This window comes from Camelus dromedarius, chromosome 34 (genome assembly GCF_036321535.1).
Source record: "Camelus dromedarius isolate mCamDro1 chromosome 34, mCamDro1.pat, whole genome shotgun sequence".
In the NCBI taxonomy this organism is placed as follows: domain Eukaryota; kingdom Metazoa; phylum Chordata; class Mammalia; order Artiodactyla; family Camelidae; genus Camelus; species Camelus dromedarius.
This window is the reverse complement of record NC_087469.1, coordinates 568951-596938: the sequence shown is the minus strand read 5'-3', so window position 1 is coordinate 596938 and position 27988 is coordinate 568951. Positions and strand designations below refer to the sequence as shown.

Sequence of the window (27988 nt, the reverse complement as noted above, 5' to 3'; positions counted from 1 at the left end):
TGATGGGTGCCAACATGTTGCCCCTTCCCTTCCCTCGTAAGCGTCTCCTCTAGAATGGGCGGGCTCGACCGCTTGGCCTTTCCCCTTCGCCTCAGAGCATCCTAAATCAACTCGGAGGGAAAGGTCAATTATGGACCCTAAACTCCCACTAACGCAGGTGGCTTCAGAGGGAGGTCTCCCGTCCCTGGCCCCACGCCCCTCTCCTTCCAGTTCCCACCGGGGCCCGTCTGCTTCCCAGCTGCCTCTCCCGCGGACCAGGGGTAGGGCGTTTGGGGCCGGGGCCCTTTGGTCTGATCTAAGCCACCGTGCGCTCCTCCTCGGAGGGAGGGACAGTGGGAGGCGGGATGGCGCTCAGAGGACGACGGCGAAGTGTCCTTGTTGCTCCTGAAACGTGGCGACAGGCGAGGCAGAGACTCCCAATGAGTATGATGGCGACACGTGATGCCGGCGGAGGGAAAGCTGGGTGGGGGTGGGGGGCGGTTAAAGGGAGAAGGAAGGAGGCGGGCAGCACGGGGAGAGAGGCGGGAGGAGAAGGGCGGGAGCAGCGAAGAGAAGGGGGCGAGACAGGCGCGCAGGCGGCAGAAGCCTCTGCCTCCCCGAGCGCGCGGGCCGCAGCCTCCCCGCCCCGCCGCCCGCGGTCGCACACTCGCAGCCTCCCCGCCACCGGGAGAGCGGCCGCCGCTCCGAGGCGGTGCTCCGAGGCGGCGTCGCGCCAGCAGCGGCAGAGGCGGCCGCCGCCGCCGAATCCGGGCCCCAAGGTGCCGCGGCGCCCCAAGTTCCCGCCATGAGCAGGCGGCTCCGGAGGCTCGGCGGCTCCGGGGACGCCCTCCCGGCCGAGCAGGACCGCGGCGCCCAGCGGCCCCGACGCTTCTAACGCCGCCGCTCGCCGGCCCGGCGGCCGCCGCCGCCCGCCCGCTCGCGTCCCGGCAGCCGCCGCCTCGGCCGCCGCAGCGCCACCAGCAGCATGTCTCGAAGGAAGATTTCGTCCGAGTCCTTCAGCTCCCTGGGCTCCGACTACCTGGAGACCAGCCCGGAGGAGGAGGCGGAGTGCCCCTTGTCCAGGCTCTGCTGGAACGGCGGCCGGAGCCCGCCCGGGCATCCTCTGCCCAGCGCGGCGGCCCCCGCCGCCTCTGCCGCCGCCGCCGCCGCCGCCGCCACGGCGGGAGCCAGGAGGGCGCAGCGCCGGAGGCGGGTCAACCTGGACTCGCTGGGCGAGAGTATCAGCCGGCTGACGGCGCCCTCGGTAAGCGGGCAGCGCAGGGAGGGCCGCGCTCTGGGGGATGGAGGACGCAGGTCGGGAAAGTTGGCGCCAGGCAAGCCCGGGCGTGTGCGCGGAGCCCGACCGCTGGGGGGCGGCCCGGCCTCGCGTCGCCCGGCCTGGGGCTCCCAACGGCCCCGGGGCCGGACCCCGGGCCTCGGGCGCGGGTGGACGGGGGCCCTGGAGCCCGGGAGAGCGGGACGCCTTCCCTCTTCCGGGGTCTCCTCATCAGGGGGTCTATGCGCCCGCCTCCAGCCTTGCGCCCTCCTTGGTCACGGTCACCTTGACGGCCCCTGGGCTCCTTCACACCCACCTGTTCTCTTCATCCCAAACTTTCCCAGGCACTGTGTTCTGCAGTTCCCATTTCCATGTCTTTCCATCTCTGTTCTCCGCTATCCCAAAGGAACTCTTCCCTCTTAAGAGGAAACTTTTCCTGTCTTTTTTTCCCCCCACACTTTCTTGGTCTTAGCGTGACCTTCTCTGACATCTTTGAATTCCTCAGGCCAACTGCATTCTGTGTGGCATTCCTTTTCTCAAATCTTAAGGAACTGATGGTCAGATACTTTTTTGAGTTGCCTTCTGAGGAAGAAACCTCTAATCTATTGTTTTCTCACCACCCCCATATCCTTTTTTTCTTAGTCACTGGGCATTTATTGGCTCAATCTTCTTTGGGCAAATCTGCTGTCTGGTTTTCTAAATCTCTCCAGTATTTCTTGCACCCCCCCCCCCCCATTCTCTTTACCCTGGATTCCTTACTGCTTTCTCCCTCATTTTTTTATGGCTTCCTTATAGTAGGCTTTTCATAAATATCTGTTGAGTGAATAAATGCCTTCCTGGCCCTCTCTAAACTTGTGCTCATTTAGGGGTGTCTATATCAGCAGCTCCAGGTGTACCCCAGACTCTCCTGGTTCTAGGCATCTGTCCAGAGCGCTTTGGCCTCATTCCTGCTCAGCCATTTCAGCCACCCTTGACTTTCACTCTTTGCAGGAATGTGAGACCTCTGTTTCAGTCTTTCTCTGACTGAATGAGCTCTCTTTGGAAGGAATCCACTCCATTGCAGAAAGAATCCTAAAGACATTCAGTGTTAAGCCACCATCCACCTTTTATTCTCACCTTGATTGGTTTCAAGGACTTCAACTCCTGGTAGCACTTTTCCCTACCCATCTCTGAGACTTGCTTCTTTAAAGTTCCCCAAATGAACATGAATATTGATCTTGTATGACTCCTCTTGAGTCTCTGTTTTGAAAGAACTCTTGCAATTGATGGTAGGAGTGACCTGAGAAAGAATGGGATCCTGAGGGACTGGACACTAGTACCGAGCAGTCCTACAAATACCCCTATGGCCGTTGCATTAATGGAGTATGATCTTTGCTTTTAGCGATGAAATTACTCTTTGTTCATCTTCCTTTTTTTGTGCATTCAGTTTACCTTTTGCCACTTCTTCCATTGATAACCTAGGAAGCAAAACTCAGAATGGGTTGGCTACTGATTGCTATTCTTAATACAGATATCTCCCAGGAAGCATAATCTTAGGAACTATTTGATGTTGCAAACTGTTGAACATAAGCCTTTAAAAAGGAGCCCACTAATCCTGTGCGTCTGTAGTTTTGTGTCAGTACCTAAAACAACATTTGTGCAAGATACCAGTTCTTCAGTGTAACAGATTCATATCTGATATGATGATTTTACTGAAGATAATTAGTTTTTTTTAGGAATTGTTTTTATAATCCTTTTTGCCTGAAAATCAAGATTCACAAATTTATAAAAAGTCATGGCAGTGCCTCTAATGCCAGTTTGGCATAAGACTTTTCTCAGTAACTTATGTGAGAAGTAGATAAAATAAACTGAACTCCAGTATTTACTGTCAAAATAAGAGGAAGGAAACAGTCTGATTTTTACCTTTCATAAAGGTGAAAGTTGAATAACTGGCTCTTTGCTGGATAAAAAGCATATAACCAGATAATGGTGGTTAGGATAAGAAATTTGAAAATAATTGTGATGATCAAAAACACGCAACAGCTATATGCACATTCTATGCTGTAATTCTTTTCTATTGTGAAAAAAGGGCTCTTACAGCTACAGCTGGAATGCTGAGAACATACAGGTGAATGCATAAGGCATGTATAAAGCAAATTCTCATTGGTTGACCATATCACCAACAGGCTTGTCAATTCAAAGAAAATAGTATACTTCAAAGCAGTGACATATTTCTGTGTTCCCAACCCCCTGTTTTCTTTTGTTTGGCAAACTAGAATGCTGTTTCAAAATTCCAGTAGATTCGTTCTTCTACATTGTCAGCATTCTAAACTTCTCTGAAAACACTTAGGTCCTGTCTAATATCCTTTCCTTAGAGCTAACCGACCTAAAAAAAGCCTCTGGAAACAGCCATTACCAGAGTATTCTTAGATGGGAATTTCTAGTTGTCCTGAGTGTTGCAGACCTTCTCGTAGACCGCCACAGTACACTCCAGGAGAAACTGCTTGCTAGGAAGATCCTTTCTTCTTAGTGATCTCATTGTGGAATGTTGTCTCAATCCCTGGAGATTTATTTGTTCTTTATTCAGAATAATCTGCACGTAGGAAAATGGAAATGAATTTAATAAATACTAGGATATTGCCAAACAATTCAGCGAATTATTTGATCAGTGGGATATTCAAACTCAGGTCTTTGATATTCTGATTGGTACTTTTAGGTGTGTGATGTTGGCTATAAAGATTATAGCACTTTATACCATTAAAAAAAAAAGTAAATTGAATTGATGAAATTGAAACCATTCCAGACTTCAGGAGACCTGGTTCTCGTTCACTGTGCCTCGGACAGCTAAGTACTTGTACCTCTCTCTGCATGTTACTGTAACTGTCTAGGGTGCTTCTCGTCTGTAAGGTATTGTTCTTAGAGTTCCCCCTCGTTCTGAGATTCTACAAAGACATAATGTATTGTCAAGCTTTCAATAAACTGCCACAGTGGCATTTGAAGTAAAAGCAAGGACATAATTATGAGTTTTAAAACTGAGGAAAGTAGAATACTTTCGTAAACAGGGGCGTCAAAGTACTATTTATTCCACCCAGTTGAAAAACACTTGAAGATCGGCAGTGTGGCAAATATTGTGCAAAGCATTGGTGATACAAGTGCCAAAGAAAACATTCCCATTCTTTGACCTCATGGAACTTCTGTAACTATAGCCTTTATTTTAAGGAAACGGTATTCAGTGAAAATGTTACCGAATCCAAACTCGTTCTGCTCACCGCACGGCAGGCCAATAAATCGGGAGATGAGGTTTTGGGGCAAGGGATAGTGACTTTATTCGGAAAGCTGGCCAACCGAGAGCATGGCCGACTAATGTCTTGGAGAACCATCTTACTCAGGTCAGAATTTAGGCTGGTTTTATACTAAAAAGGGGAGAGCGTGTGGTGGGTTGTTGCAAACTTCTTGCTACAGAAATTCTTTGTCCTTGTAGCTGTCCACGTGGGTCAGGTCATGGTCCTCCTGTAAAACCTCTAACAAAACAAATGCTATTTTCTATTCTGCAACTTGTTATCTTTATATAAGTGTAAAAGTGTTAATATCCTTAAAGGTCAGAGCCTTGAGAATAGGTGCTCCTGTATATTTTAGGCTAAAGGCAACATTCCTTTACAAAAAGGTGCAGAGCTAGCAAGACAGAGCCTAGAAAACAGGGCACAGGGTTAAAGCCATAGGAACAGATCTAATATAGAATAATTTTGTTCTTTTCTGTTACAAAATTATACGAACTCCAGTTATCTTGGAGATGTCTAGGGCAAGTTTTATTTATCATCCACGGTTAGTTTTGTTCATTGTGAATCTCTAGATTGCAGCCATAAAAATAAAAATAATCCCTTAAGACCTGGCTAAAGATGCATAAATCACTTATTAAGTCAATTATTTAGAAATAATTTACTTGGGAAGACAAATGGGGAAACAGCTGGGGATTTTACATCAAAAGTGAATTTAGTAACTCATTTATTTCCATTTTTTTTTTTTTTTAATAAATGAGAGTTGCTTAGTCCCGTATCTCTTTGACATTGGTTTTGGGTTTGCTAATGTCAGCCTGTCAGTGAAGATTTTCTAGTAGACCAACTCAAGCACAAAGCTTTCCTAGGTTCCTTGTTGGAGAACTGGCTGTTACAGGTGGCTTTGAAGACCTCAGAAGCTACAGTGAGCAGAATGGCAGGAGCTAAAGTAACAGTAGTAGAAGGGTGGTGGATAAGGGAGGAAAGCTACTGAGATGGGGAGTAGTCCAAGAAACAGAACACTGAGGAAAGGAAAAGGAAGGTAAGCTTGAATTCAAGTAGCAAAACAGCAGAATTTGTTTTATTGTTTTTGGAAAGGAAGTTATATTGACACATGCCTATGAATAAGTGAAAGGATGTAAAAAATACATATTTAGCCTCTCCTAATATTAAATAAAACAAACTCTCTTGTGTAAAACCTTAAAAGAAAACCTTAGAAAGTGTGAGTGTAACTAACATGTAAATCATGAAAAAGGTATAAAATATATTTGTCAGGTAGGATATTTGATACATTTATGTGTTTTAATGGATGTTTTAAAAATTTGGGGCTCAAATATGGCTAATAAATTTCAGAGCAACAGATTTATTAAAATGAAAAGTTAAAATGTGTTCTGGGAGTTGAACATTTTCACGTTTGTAGACATTAGATACTGCAATATGATATCAAAATTTAATGGCCTCCTATTGCTTTTCTTTATCTCATCCCTAATCATTGGGAAACAACACAGCAGAGTTGAAAGAACAAGGATTTGAAGTTTGACAGACATAGGTTTGAATAACTTTTGGCTGAGCCCCTTACTAAGTGTAAGACCCTGGGAAAGCCGACTCCTACCTTCTCAGAGCCTAAACTCTTTGAACTCAATAAATGATAGTTTCAAACTGAGATACGTGAATTTCAATCAAATTTGAATGCCTCCAAATGATTGAAATATTTTTGTTTTTCCCTCAATAATTTACTTGCTAGTTACCTTACTGAAAAAGTTCATATGTTAACTGTTGCCGTGTATCTAAAAAAACTGGTAAAAAGCAGTTGACTTAGTTGGCATTGCCCAGCCAATCATTAAAAAAATTAAAACTGGAGTCCTTTTTTGGCTCCCTGGCTATGACTCGTGTGTACACAAGCATATGTAATCATTGCAGGCTCAACCATTTCTATCAAAGTGTTGAATGTTATGTGGCAGTATGAAAACCACTACTATAAATTCTATAAAAATACTAGAACATATATATTTGGTAGAATATTCACAACAAATTACTTTTCAATTAGGAAAAAAAAAATAGGTGAAAGAAGAATGGCTTCTTTCACTTGCCCGAGAATGTCAAGTGTTACCCATCCGTTGCATTTAAATGAATTTGTACGTTTGTGTTCAAAGGTTTAAGCTGTGAGATGCAACAATTACCCAGCTAATGGCTCTTATGTTTTGTGTACAGCAGTCTATTCTTGTTTGATGACCAGCTCAATTGTTAGGCCTCATTTTAAAGATAAACTTTGACTATGGGAAGTGACATCAGTGATGATTAGTTTGTAGGTAGAGGTGGCGTGATTATATGTTCCTTTTTAGTATATAATTTATCTACCGCGAAGCGCTCTGAGTGCTATTATGTTTTTCTCCTCTGATCATCATTACTCTTTTCATTCGCCTCTGTTTTGTCTTGCTTCCGTCATAGGGAGCCAAAGGTAAAATTTTTAAAAAATTTACATATTTTATTGATTATGATAGTAAAATAATTGGGGTATCTCTAGAAAGATACATTGTTAACTGAATTTCTCACACATTTAGAAAGAAAATTAAGTGGCAGAAACTGGGAGAACATTTACAAGGTTCCTCTGTTTAAATTCTGACTCTAATCTCAATACTCTTAGGTTTATCTTGTATTTGGCACAGAACCTGATACTTAATGGATGTTCAATAAAATAGCTCAGAATAAATGAATGGATGTTCTTGTTTAATTATCAAATTACATTATTTCTTTTGTATTTGATGTTTTCTGTATTACGTTTGGTTCTATCCAACAGAATGTTTAGATTTCGTACCCAGCTTGTGAGAGATCTTTGAAGAACCTGTTTGAATTTTATTTACACCTGCCACTTAAAGCAAAACTTCAAAATGAAGTTGTGTTAAAAGAGCAGATGGAAGCAATATCCTCCCCCTGGAACTCCTCGAGAAACCCGTTTGTATTTTAAGAAGTTAGGCAAAGTCAGTGACTCTTCCCCAGTCTCTTCCAGTCTCCATTATAAGTCTGCTTATATTTTCTGTACAATTCTCTCTCAAGTGAGAGAGAAATGTTTGTCAGCAAGTGGGCTACTGTTGCCAAAAATGCACTGCTGGGAGATGGGATGACATAACCTTGCTCCTCAAACATCGCTTTCAGGGCAGGGTCTGAAGATCTAGAGAGATGTGCCGTAAGCTCGGAGCACCTCATAAAATTGAAAATTCCAGCTTAGAGGATACAGGAAGTAGGGGAGCTGGAAATAGCTTGGAAGGCTGGAGATTTGTTTCTTGTGGCTGTTGTGGGGAGCTGAGAAACAGTGAGCGTTCTTAGAGCAGTGAGAAATCACTTCCTGTACAGGCTTTATTTGAGGCTTATTAAACAGTTCTTCGTTTGAGCTAGTGGTTATCAAACTTAAGTGAACATAAGAAATATCTAAAGAAAATCATTACAATGCAGGTTCCTGGGCCTCATCCTTAGAGGGTCTGGTTTGATAGCTCTAAGGAGAGAGGCTTGGACTCTATATTCCAAACACAACTCAGGTGATTGCTAGGCCTTACCAAAGTTGTACCTAAGGATGATTGAATGCCATACCTTCAGGATCATTGATCTAGGCTCAGTGAGCTTTGGAGACTCGTTTTTTTTGGAAAGAATGGTCCTGGAATTGGCTCCTTTGACATGATTGTATCTCAGGCAGTTGTCCGAATAAGGATAGAATAGAGGTGGTGACTTGGAGCCATATCCCACTGTTGTATCCTTTGTGTTCAAAATAATTTTACTGGCTGTGTGTTAGAAGATACATGAGATTTCATCGTTTGTAGTTTCAATTATTTGTGGCCTCTCCTCCCATTTTTCCTGAGCAACCCCCCCCCCCCCAGTTTATGTTCAGTAGGTCACATGTCATTGCTATAAGTGTCCTGTGGCCTCATTACTCAAAAAAAAAAAAAAGCTATTCAAAAGTGTTGGGAATGATAGAGAAGAAGGGAGAAGAAGGGTTGTTGTGATGGGCAATCTGTCATTATTATCAGTGTTTATATTTTTCTGAGCAGGATTGGCATGACATTTCTCAAATGTTTCACTGACTGGTTCATTTTGAAGCAGTGACTTGTTCACATGCCAATATAAAATTTTTAAAAAGGTGAAGAGAGAAATAAATAGATCTAGGTGCCAGAAAAAAAGTTTTCCTTAGATAAGAAGCAGTAAGAGATTCAGATATCAGATTACAGGACCAGCTCTCAAATACAACAAATATAATGTTGCTAAACTCTACATCCTTAGCCAGTTAGTCTTTTTTTTAATTCAGTGGCTGAGTTGGGTAGGGGTCTAGTTAAACACTTCAAAGAAATGGTGATTCAGCATTTGAAGAAATTTGTATTTGCAGAGTACTCTAGACCCAACCTATTACTAAGAGAGGAGGCTGTCTGTGTGGATGTCCTGATGTTAACTTAATTGCAAGCCCTTGGAGTCCACTTGACTCCTTTTTCCATTTATTGTATTATATTTGTTATATATGAGTTAGCTGTGCCCAGCGAGGAAATGAAAATGTTCTAAAAATGCTTCCATTCCTTGTTGCTTTATACCTATGCTTCTTCCTGCATGGACCCTCCAACTTAATATTGGGAGAGAATAGTTTTTCTTACTAGTTTTGTGTACACACAAACACAGACACACACTCACAGACACACACACACACACACACACACCCATCCTGTTTCAGTCACTGCATATTTTACCTGTACTCAAATCTGTACAATAAGACTTATTGTATTGACATGTGATTTTGGTTTACTCTGCCTCTTTAAGACAGAGATCTGTGCATGTCCATGCCTAGCAGGAAGTCTGATAGATAATGGCACTCAGTGAATGCTTGTTAGGATAATGAATAAATGATTGCATAAATCCTTGTGTGGTTTGTGGTGTATGTGGTAATGCTCTGTATGCTACAGGGGTTTTGTGCTGTTGTATTTTAGTTGATTATTTTACCTGTTTTGCTTGTAGACGTTCTCAGACACAAATAAGAGTAAATATAGTTACAGTTGTTTTTTTTTTTTTTAAAGAATTCTTTAAGATTTTCAGAACACTTCCTTATTGGATATTTTATTGAAATTTCACAATAATCTCCAGAGTTTTTGCCAGTTATCTTCAACGGTTAGCATGATTATCCGAAGATGCCCATAGACACTAACTATTTGGGGGTAACACATACTTACAAGTGTTTGTACACTGTCTCTTAAAGAGATATGTATCTCCGTAAGACACAAAGACATTATCTATACTGTGCTATTCTGTTCATTATTCAGTGTGTAAGAAATCCTGTGTTACCAAACATTGTGTTAGAAATTTCTGCAAACCAGCACATCTACATATCTATCCTACAGTTAACCATTATAGATGTAATAATGGTACTGGTTGGGTAGAGTCCTTGGGAAAAGTGATAAAGTTAGAAATTGTTGATTTAAGGAGTGGGGGAGAAAACTGACCAGGAACAGGTGAATGTATTTGGCTATTCAGCTGGGCCCAGCTAAGGGTGATGATAGTGAACTTGCAGTCTAAACTGAAAGAATTAGTGTGACTTGGAACGTATTGTTGGGTATTTTCTGAGGGCCCAGCTGAGGTTGGAGATGATGAATTTGTAGCCCAAACTGAGAGAATGGGTATGACCTAGAGATGTATAAAATGGTGGAAGTATTCATTGTATGTTAAAAGCCTGTATGTCAGATTGAGTTTGAGGCGTTAGGGGGCAATCTAATGGTGGAGGTTTATGTTTTGGGAAATAATGAGAGTGAATGCCAAATGGGGCAGACAGTAATACACAAAGGCGTTTCTAGCCTTCTGGTATTGGACACAGATCTGATGTTAATTTATATCTGGGTCCTGTTCTTTTACTGTTCATGCTCTTAGAATAGCTGTTTGGTTCCCCAGGGCCAAACCAGGCTCATGACTGGTAACTCAATGTTAGTTAGTCTTTGAAAAAAACTCAGTTCTAGCTTTTTTTTTTTTAATCAAAAATTTTAAAATAAATATTTTATTTACTTATTATTGTATTATTTAATTGTTTTATTTTGCCAGGAGGGGGAGGTAATTAGGTTTATTTATCTTTAGATGGATGAGGTACTGGGGATTGAACCCAGGACCTTGTGCATGCTGAGCATGCATTCTGCCACATGAGCTATACCCTCCCCCCAGTTCTAGCTTTCTGATTACTATTTATATTATGTTTTAAAGGTTAGAAGTAATCCTTCAAAAATATAAGGATATTCAGTTACATCCTTCAGTGCATTATTTGTGGGCCCTAGTTGTTACACAGTAAAGTTTCCGTGGCTCAGACTTGGGACATTGCTTCAGAGCCTATGGGATTTAGAGTAATGCGTGGCTCCTAAAACATTTCTTAATGTATCAGAGAACACAGCAGATGTTTTCTTATCTGAAAAGGTAAAAATTAGTCCTAGTGAATCAGACATTCTAAATAAACCATCACACATGCAGTATCAATTTGTGAGTAGACAAAAACTCAATAAAATATGCTTGAGTTAATTTCCATTTTGTTGATCAGTCTTTGATAATCCCAAAGATTTCCCTGTGTGTTTCAGTGCCTTGGTGTCATCTTTTTGTCTTAATTATCACTGTGCTATAGATGTGTGAATATCCTGGTAAGTGGAAGGATTGATTGATTTTAATTATTTTTTCCCCAGTTTTATTGAGGTACAATTGACACACCACTGTGTAAGTTTAAGGTGTGTGGCATAATGATTTGACTTATATACATCATGAAATGATTACTGCAGTAAGTTTAGTGACCATCCGTCATCTCATATAGATACAAAATTAAAGAAATAGAAAAAAAATTTCCTTGTGATGAGAACTCTTAGGGTTGACTCTCCTAACAACTTTCATATATAACGTACAGCAGTGATCATTGTATTTATCGTGCTGTACATTACATCCCTAATACTTGTGTGTTTTATAACTGGAAGTTTGTATCTTTTGACTACCTTTCTCCAACTACCCACCCCAAGGTAACCACAAATCTGATCTTTTTTTCAGCGAGTTAGTTTTAGAAGTATAATTGACTTACAACACTATGTTTCTTCTTGTTACACAATATAGTGATTTGATCATCGTAATAAGGTTAGTTACCATGTAAATGGAGTGTTTTAGATAATCAAATGCTTTATACCATGAAATTTCCTCTGCATAGGAGCACTGAGGTACTAAATGTGTTACTGAGTCCAAACTCATTCTGCTCGCTGCACAACAGGCCAGTAAATCAGGAGACGAGGTGTTGAGGCAAGGAATAGTAACTTTATTTGGAAAGCTGGCAGACCAAGATGATAGCCGACTAATGTTTTGGAGAACCATCCTGCTCAAGTCAGATTTCAGGCTCCTTTTATATTAAAAAGGGGAGGGGGTGTGGTTGGTTGTTGCAAACTTCTTGCTACAGGCATTCTTTGTTCTTGTAGCTGTCCACATGGGTCAGATCATGGTGTCCCTGTAAACCTCCAACAAAACAAATGTTATTTTCTATTCTGCAACTTGCTATCTTTTTACAGTGCAAAAGTGTTATCCTTAAAGGTCAGAGCCTTGAGAATAGGCTCTCCTGTATATTTCAGGTTAAAGGCAACATTCTTTTGAAAAAGGTGCAGAGCTGGCAAGACAGAGCCTAGAAAACAGGGCACAGGGTTAAAGCCTAAGGAACATCTAATACGGAGTCAGATTTGTTCTTTCCTATTACAAATGGTTCTTCTGGTCTGAGTTAGGATGCATGTTCAGTTTTCTGCTTTTCCACCAGGGATTCCCTTAGGCAAAGGGAGGCAAATTAGTCATGATTACACACATTTTTTTTTAAACGTTTAGAGTTACGTGTATGATTTGGTTAATGTGCTTGTCTTTTTTTTTTTTTTTTTTTTTAAATGCCTGTTAGTGTAGCTGTGAATGCAGGATGGGTGGGGTAGGGGGGTGCCTATGGGCAGAGGCCGCATTCAATTAATGCTGCATCCAGATAATTTGTTTTAATATTACTTTGGGGAAATAATTTTCTTTCTGCTTCCTGTCTCTGAAATCATATATAATAACACTAATCTGTCACTCAAGGGTAGATATATAGTAAAAGGTGAATAGTTGAAGACAGTGTGTTTAACTGTTAATGAATTATTTCATCATGCTGCGGTGCTGATTTCATGAGGACCAAGGCGTTGGTTCAGATCCCTTCACTATCTACATTCTGGGAAAAGAACAGGTTTTGGAATCAGACACTAACCCCAGTCGTCATACTGTGCATTCATGAATAAACCTCTCTTAAGGCTGTTTCTTATTTATAAAATGAACATAATAATTTATAGGACTTTGAAGATTAAAAGTATAATGCCTAACACAGTAATTGGAATACAGTAGATGATCAGTTAACTTTGGTGGCTTTCTTTAACTGCTTCTTATCAGCTCTCTTACCAATCTGCATATTGTTAACCACATCTGGAAACTTGTTACCTCCGAACACATCTTTTCCAAAACCTGTAGAAATTCCCTTCTCTGTAGTTCTTGCCTAGCATGCTCATGCTTTTTATGGGAAATATTTTTTACCTTGGGTATACAACATCTCAGGGTTATGAAATCTCCCAGAAATTCCCTCCCAGAAATCTTAACAATAAGTGTGATCTTACTGGTCACTTGTTCATTCATTCATTCCCCTGCTCCTCACATTCATTTATTCAGACAGCATTTATTTAGCAAATGAACACTTACTGATTCACTCAGCATGCACTCAATATACATTAAGTAGACAAAAGAAGTAGGACATTCAGACAGGAATTTGATAAGGTCTGTTTGGGTATAAAAAATGTTAAACTATGTTTAAAAAATTACCAAATAATGTGCACAACAGCTATTTCTGCCCCTCCTGTCTCTCCCCCTCATGCTCTCCCAACCTCTCCTTATTTGGGATGATAAGAAGGGCATATGAACAAAGGAAGGGTCTATATGTAAAAAGGCCTGTTGAAACTGTAATGATGATGATGATTATAGTAATAATAACTGCTGACTTATCAAGTCCTTCCCATGTACTGGGCATGTACTAAATGCACCACACATTTTATTCTATTTAATACTTAACAACAGTAATGCAGGAGTGATGCCTTACTAAGGTCTACAAGATACCAAGAAACTACCTCTCTGACCTCACTCCATGAACTCTAACCTACACTCACAGTTTTGTATACACTCCTTAAACATTTCAGGAAGGTATTATCTTGCCTCAGGACTTTTTAAAATATACATATATTTATTTTAATATTCTTTTTCACCATAAGCTACTACAAGACATTAAATATATTTCCCTGTGCTGTACAGCATAAACTTGTTTATCTCTTTTATATGTACCAGTCAGTATCTGCAAATCTCAAACTCCCAGTTTATCCCTTCCCACCCGCCTTCCCCCTGGCAACCACAAGTCTGTATTCTATGCCTGTGTGTCTGTTTCTGTTTTATGTATAAGTTCATTTGTCGTCTTTAGGACTTTTGTTCTATATCCCCTGTGTCAGGAATGCCCCCTTGCTGCAGTTCTCTACATAACTGACCTTTCATTGGCTTTCAAATTTCAGCTCAGCGTCACCTCATCAGATGGTATCTCTCCCCTACCAACCATTCTCTTTAACATCATTGCTTATTTCCATCATAACACTCACTGTCAGAAGTTATCTTTTTATTTACTTGCTCACTTATGTGTTATTTGTCTTCCCTCACTGTAGTTTAAGCTCTGCAAGGGCAAGGACCTTGCCTGAGCTGTTCGCGGTGGTCTTTGCAGTGCCTAGAATAGTCCTGTCTAGAGGCAGGTTCTCAGCACATCTTTATTGATTGAATGAACAAATGGCATTTTGAAAGAAGTTTCAGTACTTAGAAAAGAAAGAGCATAGTTAAAAAAAAAAAAACTTACAGGGTGGAAGAAGGAGAATTAACATCTGTTAGGCAACTACTGTGGACCCAGAATTTAAGTGTTTTTATAATATGTATCCTTGAATTTTCAAAATAATCTTGTGAGAGATTCAGAGAAGTTGAGTAACTTGCCTGTGATCACAGTTAATTACTTACTGATAGAGATAAGACTCAGCTCCGAACCCTATTTCTCCCATCATGCTTGTGCATTTCACACCCCTGTGGGTGTGGTGGAGGCTGTGATGCACTGTTTAGATGCCCTGTTAGTAACAATAGACTTAATTCCTTATTTGCTACAAGTGCTGCTCACAGTCACCCTCAGCTGTCAGTCTCCTGTATGTACTGCCTGGACTGAAGAGAGAGATGCCTTGCTAAAGGTCATTCCCTTTTCCAGTGACTAATCTGCACGTGGATCTGAAGACTTGCCCCCTCCCCGCCCTAATTCAGCCAACTCTGAAGTTGGAACTCCATGTACGGTCTTCTGTGGCCTCCATTGAGACTGCATCACAGTCCAACGTCTTCTCCTTCCCAGTTCTGCTTCTGTCTACATTCTTTGATGAGTATTGATCCCATCAAAGTACCCCCTAGTAAGCTTTCTGCATTCTGACCTTCTCAGAGTCTACTTCCCAGGGAGCCCAACCTGCAATAGTGAGTTTGAGAATTGCGATGGCATTGAGAAAAGTGCAAATGTCAGCAGAGTGAAGGTGGTATTTGGAAGGAATATAATGATAACCTTGGATTTGAGTGTTTTGAATTTAAGTGCAAATGGTTGGCTCTGGACCCTGAGTTCTTTGTGAGCTTGGTATTGTTGGATCACCAGCCTCAGCACAGTGCCTGTCACACTGTAGGCAGATGACTCAATAAATAGACCATTAAAGATTTGGGGTTGGAGTTTAGCTAAGAGCTCACGGAGGTAAGAGCAAGTATCTTGGAAATTGACATCTCTGATTGAAAAGACAGGGAAAATCAGAACAATGGAGAACTGAGAAGCACTATGTGAAAGGGAACCAAAAGAGTGTAGGAGTTCTAGGATACTTTTCTTAGAAATTTTTTTTCCTTTTTTGGGGGGAGGGGTGGAGGAGGTAATTGGGTTTGTTTGTTTAAAATGGATGTACTGGGGATCGAACCCAGGACCTTATACATGCTAAGCATGTGCTCTACTACTGAGCTATCCCCTCCTCCCAGCTAGGATGCTTTTTTTGTTTGGTTGTGTGGTGGGAGGTGGCTGGAGAGCAGCTGCAGCAAGAGTCGTAGAGGTGATATTTGAAAAACGATGTGAATGTAAGGGTGGTCCTTTCACACCCAGGATGAATGAGGTTTCTGGTGGCCTTAGAAAGGTGAGTCCTGCCTCTCAGTTCTGCCTCTGAGATAGAAACCTGTTTAACAAGATTTAAAGAGAGAATACATAATGAGTAAACGGATATCGTGGGCATGAATTTGTCTTCCAACACATTTGGCAATACAAGTAGAGAGAGCTAGTTGGCAGGGCCCATGAGGCCAAATCAAAGTTTATTAAAGCAGCAGCTCATGTCTGAAGATAACAGCGCAGTCGAAAAAGCTGGAGATGGATGAGATAAATAGATTTGGGGAAAGGATAGATTCCATCTAGAGCCATTGTTTAGCTCCTTTGCCAAAAGTGAGGACACTTAACTTCTCTGTATCAAGGCGGGTACAACATGGCATAGGAGGAGTATGGTGCAAAGACAGCTATCAGATTTTGGTTTTATTTACACTTAATTTGTTAACAATCGTATCTCGACTTATCTCTGTAACTCAGTGATTGGTCAGTGATTTTGTGTATCTAGTGACTGTCAAATTTAAATTGCTATGCTGTTTGCAGCTCTCTAGGTATATCTTAGCTATGGTAGCTACACTGACCATGGGATGTCAGATGAGGTCTGAAATGTCAGTAATTCATTCCTCAGAAATTTTATAGTCAAAGTATGAAGTTGTATATATTTTTTGGTATATTCTACTGGAGATCACTTTCAGATTGTTCTATCAATCTGAAAACTTCAGATTTTCTCTTATCATCTAAAGATAGGACTTTATTAATTGAACATCATGTGGAGGGAACTGTTTTTTGATTCATGCTTCTATTAGCTTGTTCTCTTTTACTTTTAAATGCGATTGGAGATATGTAATTTATATATATATATATATATATATATATATATATATATATATATATATAACCCATATTCTTACCATCTCTGTGTCTGATATGACTTTATTTAGTGTCGGAGTGCTTTTGGATACTGATGGAAATGTCACTAATGGAAGGAACTCTCAAGGTATTAGACACCGAGTGAATAGGACTCTACTTTGCTGTTATATTGAATTTATTTTACACAGTTCAGAGGCCAAAATACAGCCATGCAAGACACTACAGTCAAGTGCAGCTTCTTGAACCCCTCCCTTGCCTTTTCTGGGTGAATTTTACTCAACCTCATCAAGTGAGGATTTTTGTCTTTTTATATACCGCCAACTCCCAAGTCTACTAGTGCCTGCCATGTAGAAGCTGATCAATAAGTATTTGCTAAATTAAGAGATTTAGAGTGAATATAAAGATATTTATTCTAAATACATCACACAAATATTGTAAGGAACAAGTAAGATAATAAATACGAGTGCATTTTAGAAAAATAAAATCAATAACAATAACATGTACAAATGTAAATATCATGTTCCATTATCTTTTACTCCTTCATCATATATTTACTACATACTTTCTATGCATGCTTGACTTTATTGTATCCTGAGCCAAAATAGAAGATCTATGGAGCAGAAAATGGTTCTAGTCATCTGCAAAGTTAAAAAATAAAAAGTACTGGATTTTCCTTAAATACTCTTATAATCTGCTACGTTAGTCAATTTACATTATATATTGAGAAGATAAAATAAATTTTTTCTATGTATTTGAAAAATATTTGAACATATTTTTAAAAAATTTAACATGCGTTCATTAAACCGATACTTGTCGCTGGCCTTTTCTGTGTCAGGAATTTGAGGTGTTTTAGTTACAGAAAATACATGTAACCCACCCTGCTCACCACCTGCTCCCTCCCCGTCATTTTTCTCTCATGATTCTGTTGCAAACGTTTCAGGAATGAAATTTCAGGAAGATTTTATCCTTCTCCCAACCTCTTTCTTGTATAAAGTTTTCCCAAGGGAAAGCAAGAACTTTTGGAAGAAAAGAAAAATCACATTACCCCAAGAGCAAATTTAGGGAGAACCTGTCGCTGTACTAGTGAGAAGCCTGTCATCTTAATTTAGTTAGTTTCTGTAGGTCTCAACAAAAGAGAAACACACCTTGTCTAAATGCCTGCTGACCAAATTCTTTCTGGGTTCTCTCTCTCTCTCCAAATGTTCACTCTGCTGAGTCTGTCTTCCAATTTCATTTTTTCCTTCTGTGATGGGTTTGTGTATAAGAGGTGACTTGATTTTTGAATCTTGTCTTACAGATATTTGATTTTTAACTGAAGAAATTTATTTGTTTTCAGAAAGGAAAGCGCATTGATTCTTGCAAATTGTATTTTTATCATATATTTACAGATATAAACCTGAGTTTATTTTAATAGCATTTTTGCTATCTATCTATCTATCTATCTATCTATCTATCTATCATTGATTATATAGGGCAGAAAAGAAATGACTCTCTGTGATTCTGAATTTTAAAATATCATTCAACAGAAATCTGGAGTAAGTATAATTACTTTTATTGTGTCTTTTAAAAATTTGCCACACTAATGAAAATGTCTTTTACCTCCTTAACGAAAGAATCTGCCTCCAAAGACATTTATCATAAGCGGTGATACTGATGAGATGATTGTGTTGTAATGGAACAAAGACTGAGGGAAAGAATAAATTTTAGCTACAAACTATTGTAATTCCATTTGAAGCTTCAGACAGATATGAGGAGTTTCTCGTGTGGATGCTGGAGAAGAAAGATTTATTGTTTCCTCCTGATATAAAGATCAATAAGCACTTTGTGGACATGACAGTGTTTGCAAGCTATCAAGCCTCTTTCTTTCCCCCTTCTTGTGTTAACTCATTGCCATTATAAACGCATTTCAAATAAAACCAATCTCTCCTTTTGTTCTGAATTAATTCTTTCTGCAAAAGTGTGCTTGCAAAGTACAACCTAGCTTCCCTGCTGAAGGAGAATGGGTGATGCTCACCCACAGCTTGTGAGGGGCTGGCTGTCAGTATTGGGGCGTATGGGGCTGCTGCCTGCTGGTTCTCTAAGCACTCAGGTAGTTCTCTCCTTACTCAGCCGTGTTCTTGGGATGGGAGTGGACTAGGACGAAGGAAATGAAATACTGCGTTAAGTAGTAGATGTAATTTTCCGCCATGAACTTCGCTTTTTGACTACTGAGAAGTACCTCAGTCCCAAAGACATAATTAACATCGGTACGCAATTGTTTTGATTATAGCAATGGGATCTATCATCTTAATAGCATTAATGATAACTGTAATGAAATTAACAGTTCCTTTGGTTATGTAGTTGGAAAAAGCATTTTACTACAAGTTTCTCAAGAGGCATAATTTTTCAAAGGATATGTATGAATAAGTCACTTTCACATATAGGTCAATAAAAATGTTACAATTGTAACTCTATAAAATATGAGTCTACAAATATGAATTTAAAAATAAGATCAGAACAACAATTCTTGGCCCTAAGATAAGGTATTCAGCCACTTTTATGTGATCTATAGTCAAATCAAGTTGTACCTGCCTGGAAACATCTTAAAAACCTAAAATAGCAAAATTTATTATTTTGCTCTTCCAGAGTAACTAATAGAACCAAAGTCGAGCATGTCACAGTTTCTGCCTTGGCATTTTATACTAGTGTAAACTTTGATATACTGTGGGCTAAGTTTGAGAAAACGTAAAGAGAAGCATTTCTTTTTGATAGTCCCTATTCTCGGTGTCTCTCTGTCTCTGTCTCTCTCCCCCCTCTATCTCTGTCTATCTTTCTTGATTCCTATATCAAAACCTCATGTCACAAAAAATCTGCTATGAGTCTCTCCCACCAGACAGATTAGACTGTGTGCATTTTAAATGCCTTATGTTAAATTATTAATTAATTAATGCAGGAGTGAAAAGTATGTTTTGTGGGGAACATTGGGGGAATGGGGGGGAGGAGATAGCTTTTCCATGTTCCTAAAATCAAATCTGGTGTCTGACCCCACAAGGCTCTGACCTACACTGACGACCATGCAGAAGTGGGCATGTCTGGGTCCCTCTCACACAGATGTGTGAAGAACTCTGTAGGCACAGTAAATCAGGTAACATTCTTGGTCTATGAATGGTGTAGATATACTGGTAGACAAAAACAAAATAATAATATATAGCTCCTTTGATTATGTGACATTATACTTCTAATTTTATAAGCTTATGGCTAACTTCTGTTATGTTTAAGAACTATTACTGCTACTTTAAGGTTCATGTTAAATAAGGCCCATAGGACTAAACAGGGCTGATGTTACTATATTTTGTGATGCATAGAGATTCCAGAGATGTTGCCTCCTGAGTGAATAGCTTATGGATTAATATGTGTTACGCCAATCATGGATGACCCTGCACTGTATTTGCCTTGGGGATTCCGATTAAGAGCCCTTATATGTGCAAGGAAATTAAAATTTTTTTTTAAAACTGGGTAATAGTGAATGATATCCAGTTAATACCTAGTCCCTGAGTATTATATCTTTAAAATTCTCTGGTATGATTATGTGTGCATGACTTGTGTGGGTCAACACTTGACTGATATTTGTAAAGCTGAATGCCAGAGCAAGATATTTAAAATGCATGTAGCATTCTAGAAAGAATTTGGAAAAAACAATACTGTTCCAGAAACATTTCCCCTCTTCTGTAGGAAACTGTTCTTACTCACATGCTTTTACTCTCTGGCCCCTTCTCCCAGTTACTAATTTTCTATTAGGTAGTGAGACGAAACAAATGGCTAAGACATCTACACAGATAACATTTTGGTTCCAATGAGAGTAAATAGCGAAGAACACGAGGTATCAGTGACACCATTTTCTTCCCGCTGGGTTTTCCCCACTTCAGGGCCAGGAGGGAGTGATGAGCCGATGCTTTTCATATGTGATACCTGCATAGAGCTTACAAACCTTTGTTTTTAACGCTCATTTTCTCACCCCGATTCACTCAGGAAATGTATGAGACAGCCAGGGCAAGGGTCATTATTAGGCTCAATTGAAGGGTGAAGAAACCAAAGCTCAGAGGGGAGCAGTTACTTGCCTAAAGTCAAGAAGCTCATAATCACCTATTTTAGTGCCCATTTTTCCTGTTTCAGGTCCTAAGCTCTTCTCACCATGTCTTTCCAAGTGTCCGTGAATCGCTCCATCTTAGTTTGGTAATATGCAATAGTGTTCAGCATGGACTCCCTGTTTCGCTTCTTGTGGGTTCCCTACTTTGTGACTGCTAAGGAGTGGCTGATAGCAACTTCCTGTTGGTTTTCTTGAACCTTACCTCCTATCACGAATTTAGTTCTTGACTGTGCTGTGAGTTCATCCAACACAGATCTGTGTTAGAAATGACAAAGGGCTCTTTCTTTGTCAGGGCTCTGCCTCTAGGCTGACCTAGGTTGCCTGTCCACTGTCATGTTTGTATGTTTCCAGGCTCCCATGGGTGAGGCAGATCTAAACAGAGTGAAAGAAGCCCCCCTCACTGCCAGCAGCTTCAGTGTCTGGGAAGAGCAATGACATTACTTGTCATTTGATTTCTGAGTATGCAGTCATCCTAGAAATAGTTGCATTCGTAAGCGTACAAATTTCTCTTCATAGATTGTGGAAATCTATGCATATACACATCTTGGTGCAGTGAAATAATTTATTAGAAGGAATGAGGAAGCCATGTAATACATATTATATAATGGAGTGATACCTCGGTTAAAAAACGTACTCAGAGTTAAATGAAAAGAAAGATTTTTCATGTCATGCAGTGTTAGAATTCTTCATCCTGCATTTTTTTTTCCAGAATGAACTGTGATTATTCTGTCCCCCTAGCTTAGGGACGTAGTGCATTATAAACACTGATGACATGGCAATCATTACCTGCCAGACATCTGCCTAGTAAGCTAGCTAGTTTTGTATCCATTTAGATCATCAGATTATAGTCAACACTAGATCTGATTATATTCAGACCCTTGTTGAAGTTTATCTTCCAAGAGGGGCTGAAGCAGGAGCGCCGAGCAGGACCCTCCCTGGGTAGTATTTGATGGTTTCTGTATGTTTCAGCATCTGAAACTTTCCCACTCCAGGGACTTGATCTTGTCAGAATCCTGAAATAATCAGACTCTTAGGCACTGACCGGCTAAACGAAATGCCCGTGGTTGGCATCTGAAAGACAGTTTACTTACTTACAGTGAGCAATAATTCTGAAATGAGGCCTTTTGCTTAAAGTCAGCATGGTCAGCACTTTCTTACCTGTTTGGGCCACATGTGGAGCCAAGACATAATCAAAAATTTACTTTAGTCCATTTAGAGACAAAGCAAAATGAATTTCATGCCCAATTCTTTAATCCAGTTTAGGGATCTATCTGGTTGTAGGAAAGAGCTTGCCAATGAGACCTGATGCCCCACGTTTACTCGTAAGGCTCCCATTTTAGTTAAAATAGTTGAAGAGTTTTCCTTACCTTCGGAATAATTTTTCTCAGTATGATAGAAAGCCAAAGTGCCCCTGAATAGTATTAGACATAGTATTTCCTAAACTGTTCCCCTCTTCTCTTTCCTGTGGGTGGTTCTCTCCAACTTCACCTGTTGCTCAGTGGCCTGTCAGGCAGAAATATCCCCTCCCTTATTTCCAGGCCCTTCTTGGGAAACACGTCACAGTAATTCCCAGGTACTGGAAACAATAGGGGAGTTTTGGGACTTGCTCAAGTGGAGCGTGCAAAGATGTTTTAAAAGGCTAGAAATTACTTCCTAATATGAAGGCCACTGCTGTACTCATGAGTTGAAATGATACTAATTAGCTTTGCAGCACGTAATTGGCATCTTTGGGCTGTGAGGCATGCCTGGCAGCAGTCCTAGGTGCTCGACATGGTCAGTCTAGTTCATTTAACAATTGTTTCACTACTTCCTCATCAACAGATTTTTCTGCATAGAATTAACATACAGCACATGTATGTATAATACTTTATAATCTTGTTTCATTTTGAGCTTGCACCAACCCTGAGAAATAGTGGTGCTGAAAATTCCCCTATTTTATAATAAAGGAAATAGACGTTCAGAAAAATAAATGCTGTATCCAAAATCATACAATCTAGCTAAGACTTAATTATCCCTTTCAACTGTAACGTTTCCTGCCTTAGTGAATGCGGAGCACTGTATTTCAGTTTAGAGGAGCAGATTAAAAGCTTGGCTTCTGGAGGCAGTCAGATATAGATAGGACACTTACACAGACTTAGATCCTTACTACCTGAATGACTCTGGGCAAGACTGTAACTTCTCTGGGCTCAGTTTTCACATTTATAAAATTGGGATAATACTTCTTCCTCTTTTATGGGTTTTTGTGAATATTAAATGAGCTGTTGCATGTAACACGTTGGGCCAAGTGTTTTGACGCTTAGCACTCAACACATTGGCACTCAACTGCTATTACAGTGTTGAATCCAGAAAACTCACTTTTACTTCACTTTGTAGATGGAGTCAGCCTTGTGCCATCTGTGGGGTCCTGTTTGGTTTAAGGGTTTAGGACCAAAGTCATGTTTCTCCAAAGGTTTGCAATGAAGCAGTATCCGTTTTCCCGAGATGTCCGGAAGCCTTACCTCTTGTGTCACAGTCAGGAGGTTTATTCAGACAGCCACGTTGGCCCACATGGTGACCAGGGAAGATCGTTTCTCCCGAAATTTCCCTATTAAGAAGTTAATGATAATACCAGAACTGTTTAAATAACAAAAAACATTTACAAATTTGGGAAAACAATTTTCAACGTTGTTTTCATATCTGCTACAGAAAAAATAAAAGGAAATAAGGAAATATAAATTATTACATAGAGTAAGTTCCTAATCGTCACCAGTGAGATAAATTTCCAACGGAGGCGGTGGCTTATGGGAGAAAAAGGATGAGAGACCTGGGTCCTTGTCTAGCTGATGGCTCTTCCCAGCTTGTAGCTGAGGCAACGTGTTCTGACCTCTCTGAATCTCAGTATTTTCATCTGTAAAATGTGGATAGTTATACCTGAGACTTATGAGGTGGTTGTGAATGTACAATGAGATGAAGAAAAAGAAAGTGATTTTAAACTGTGAAGTGTTTAACAAGCTGAAGGTGGTGGTGGTATTTTCCGGAGTTCATTGAAAACAGAAATTCTTGGATTACTTAAACGTGCTCTTGTCTGAGGAGGAGAACTAATAAATAACCCTTGGATCCACTTTAGTTCAAGGAATGTGTGTTTTCAGATTAAATCAGTAGTGATGGTATTAGGTCTTGTCAAATTGAAATTCAGTGGCTGTTTTGGAAAGGCATTAAAAATAACAAAGGGGAAAATACTTGGAAAGCCAACATACTTCATGTAAAAAGGCTTAATTATCACATTGATTATACATTAAGTATATTCAGTTAAAATCAATAATTAAATGATAATGAACATCATGCTTTGCCAATTAAAACATACTTCTAATAGGACCAAGATTATCAGTTTGAATCCCTTTATGGGTCAGTTAGCATAATGTCAGCCTTCAGCCTAAGCTTTCATGAGGCCAGATGTGTACCTGTGTTCACCCAAGGAGAATAAAGTGCAGACTGGGTTAAATCATGGAGATGTTCAACCAGTGTGTACAGAACTACATATTCTAATGCATCTCCAACTTTTATTTATTTTTTTCTTTTATTATCATTTTTGTCTTTTGTAATTGATTGGACTACCAGTTTCGTTTAGCAAATTACTGTGGTAGTTCACAGATGGTATTCCAAGGTTCCTGAAAGGTGGTTTAATCACTGGTACATTCTGACCCTCTGTTTACAAGTGCTTAACTTTGCAATGCTGTACTTCAAAATGACCTTGAGAACTATGAACTTCTTCTATGTGTTTTTCGGATGGGAAAATAGAGGCTTCTTTTTCCCCCAAGATTTCGTACTCCCAGGTGAAGAGATTTTGGCTAATTTTATTTAATAAAGGTCAGTAGCACAGCTGGGCTTGAAATACAGAGGTCCTGACTCAAAGTTCTATATTTAATTTGCAGTGGGTTTTTTTTTTGTTTTGTTTTGTTTTGGTTTGTTTTGGTTTGGTTTGGTTTGGTTTATATATAGTAAGTTTAGTCAGAGGCTGGGAAAATTAATATTATGCCTGAATCTTTAGCAAGATCGATGATTACTACAATTACACATCTTTCAGAAGTAGTTAAGCTGGTTATTTGAAGTGACATTATTTTGACTTATTTTATTAAAAATACCAGTCATAAAATTTGATCCACTGGTGTCCACAGGCCTAGCCATAAAGATAAGTATCTAACATTAGGATTTGATCATTTTAAATGAAGAAATTTGGTATATTATGTCCTTGCAAGCAAAATGCTCTTATGAGGAAAGTGGAGATCTTTGGGTTATGATTTGGGGGATGATGAAAAGGTTCCGTGCTCCCCAATTTCTCTCTCACTGATAAGCCTATTTACCCAAATTCTACCTTTAGTGATTCAGACCATCTTATATAAATTAGGGAAGCTCACTTATACAATCAGGTACCTTAGTAAGGATCGAGGATTAAGTTTTTTAGGAAATCAAGGTAGGACTCCTTCTGAACACCATCTGAAATAAAGGAACTACTCTCATGAATGACGACTTACTCAGGCAACTGCAAAAGAGTATTGGTCTTGATAATCACATTTACACCTTAAAGGAAAGATTTTCAACCCTGAGTAACAACAGAAGCAAATGGGTCTCCTCTAGTTGTATTGGCAAATTCGGGAGTGGCACTCAGGCATTTGTATTTTTAAAAAGCTCCTCAGGATTTTTAATGTGTAGACAGAGTTGTAAACCACTGGTCTAGAGCAATAGTAATTAAATATATATCCATGTCGTTTAGTTTCTGACCCTGAAATATAATTTTCTCATACTTAAGTAAATAAAAAGACATGGCTATTTATGGATGTTTCTTTAAAGGCAGACTTATTGTTCCCGTTAATTCTGTAGCTTATGGGTATGTGTCATAAAGCAGAAATGAGAAGTTTGTTTTTAAATTATCTGTGGATTTTTACTTGTTTTGAGCGTGATAAAGGCTGTATATATTTTAAACATATGTAGAATCACAAAATGTCAAAGGTGAGTGGGACTCTCACGGCACCTAGTAGAAAGAGGGCGCACTTTGAAGCCAGCCTGGCTTGCAGTGACTCGTTCACTTACTAGCTGTGTGATCTTGGGGTACTTGCTTAATCCGTCTGAGCCGCAACTTCTTTATGTAAAATTGAGACGAACAAGCACTTGGTTCAATGACAACTAAATTTCATCACAACACACACACACACACACAAATGCATGTCCTGACCCGCCGCCTCCTGCCTGACCCCCGGGCCACCTGGTGCAGGTGACCAGAGCAGGGACTGCGTGGGGGCCGCTGCAGGGCTGCCTCAGCTTGCAGGGCCAGTTGCTGGGGGCTGCGTCCTCCCACTGCCCAGGGCTCACTTCTCTGGCTCTGCTGGGACTGTTTAATGGTTGGCTGTTTGGATCCCATGACTTTTCATGAGCATAACATTTAGTCTGTGGGGGTCAGTCAGTGCTGACCCAATGGCGTGGAGCTGTTAATGAGACTGGAGATGAAGATGACTTCTTGCTGCCACACAATGGAAGCTTCCGGGCACTTCCTGTTTGAGCCCCAGACAATACATGTGCTGGACGCAGATGGCTTTCTCTTTCCAGCTGTCTTCCTATCCGTTACTTTTGTGTGCATGGAGTAGGGATGATAGAAAGCCACTATCTCTGTCTTAGATTGGGGAAGCAGAGAAGAAATTACAGATCTCTTTGATTTTCTTTTTTTGTGCACATGGATTTTTGTCTCCTTCCCAACCCTTGTCTCTCAGATCCCCTAGCAAATGGTTATGAAAGTATTAGAGCACCCAGCTCTCCTGTTGTGCGTTCTTCACGTGCTGGGAAGGGAGTTCGTGGCTTGTTTCTTGGTAGCTGTAAAGCATGACGCCTGAGGTCCTTATCTTAGCTTGGGCACGTCGACGTCCTTCCCACATACAGGCCTGGCTTTAGGTCGATTTTCAGTCTTAATTTTGAGAGATCTGCTTTTGTTCCCATCTCTGTGGACTGATCTGAAGGTTTCACTGGAAATATTTATAAATTCAGCTACCATTTTCCTGTTTCCCCTCTGTCTACTGGAACAGGCACCATCTTCTCATTGTCAGTATTAGTGGTGGGTCTGCTGGTAATTTTTAGGTGATGAGAATCTTTAAATGTTACACTTGTGGGGTGGGTGTTCTCACATCTACCGTGTGCTCCTCCACTAGGTTTTGAGACTCTGGAAAGTAGGAGCCATGTTTGTCAGCTGAGTATAGTCAGAACTGTCATTTATCATGTACCTACTATGTACCAGAGAGTCGGATTTATTTCCATTAATTCCCATAAAAGTAATGTATACATAAGGAATCATTTCAGATAGCTTAAGTAAACTGCCCAAGGTCATCTAACTGGTGAGTCAGAGTTGGATTTTGAACTCAGTTTGATCTTAAGTCCTCTTTTCTAAATCATATTTCTAAACCTGTTAAAGGCAAGGATAGATACAGATAAGAGGAATGAGATTTTGGCCTGTGGGAGGCTGGATGGAACTCGTATGGAGTTGCATTCCTCAAAAGAGGAGAACAATGTGCACGTGTTCAGAGCCCTTGCTTCCCCACTGATCCACACTGACTGGCGTCACTGGCATATGTGGACGTTTAGTAAATGGACCCTACAAACCTTCAGGGCAGAAGGCACCCCTTCCAAAGGCTCTAGCCCACGTGCAGGTCTTCACCTTTTGCTTTTTGTTACTGTCAGAGAGACTGAGATTATGTGAAGATGTGTCAGAATTAAGCAAACTCTGAAGAAGATTGGAGTGAATCTGTGGTAGTAAGATATTCTGAGGCGTCAGGTCTGCGTTGAATTCAGCCCTGGCCTTCTGAAGACCAGGGGATACTCTGCAGTCAACCTCCGTGCAGATAGTTCAGACCACCAGAGTGTGCCCACTGGCTTTGGCAAGCCATGGGAAGTGTGTAAATCTTTACGAAGTTGAAGCTTTGTTGAATGTGCCCAGGGAACATTTTCCTTTTAATGTATTTGGAAACTATAATGTAATTCCTACTGGTGACTAAAAGTAATTGCTACACACACACACACACACACACACAAATCAGTTCTTTAAAAGGCTTAACTCCTTTCACAAACATGTGCTTTTTAATGACTGGGAAATTCCTGGGACAGGGAAAAAAATGTCCTTTGGTACAAATGAGGTCACGCTAGGCTTAACTGGCCCTGTGCGCTCTAGTTCCTGCTTTCGGTTCCATGTTTTGTGACCAGAGGTCATTGGAAGGATAATCCCCTGTGGATATTCACTGCTTTTAGAGCATGTTGCC

At 40.3% G+C, this 27988-nt stretch overlaps 1 protein-coding gene across 1 annotated transcript in view; it reads left to right on the top strand.

Annotated features, from left to right (window-relative positions):
- The first annotated feature begins 943 nt into the window (after positions 1 to 943).
- Positions 944 to 27988, top strand: part of GUCY1A2 (guanylate cyclase 1 soluble subunit alpha 2) — a 257916-nt gene continuing 230871 nt past the window's right edge. Inside the window, exon 1 of the mRNA XM_064482001.1 lies at positions 944 to 1243. Coding sequence (XP_064338071.1) covers positions 965 to 1243 — 279 coding nt within the window. The 5' untranslated portion in view covers positions 944 to 964. The remainder of the gene's footprint in view (positions 1244 to 27988) is intronic.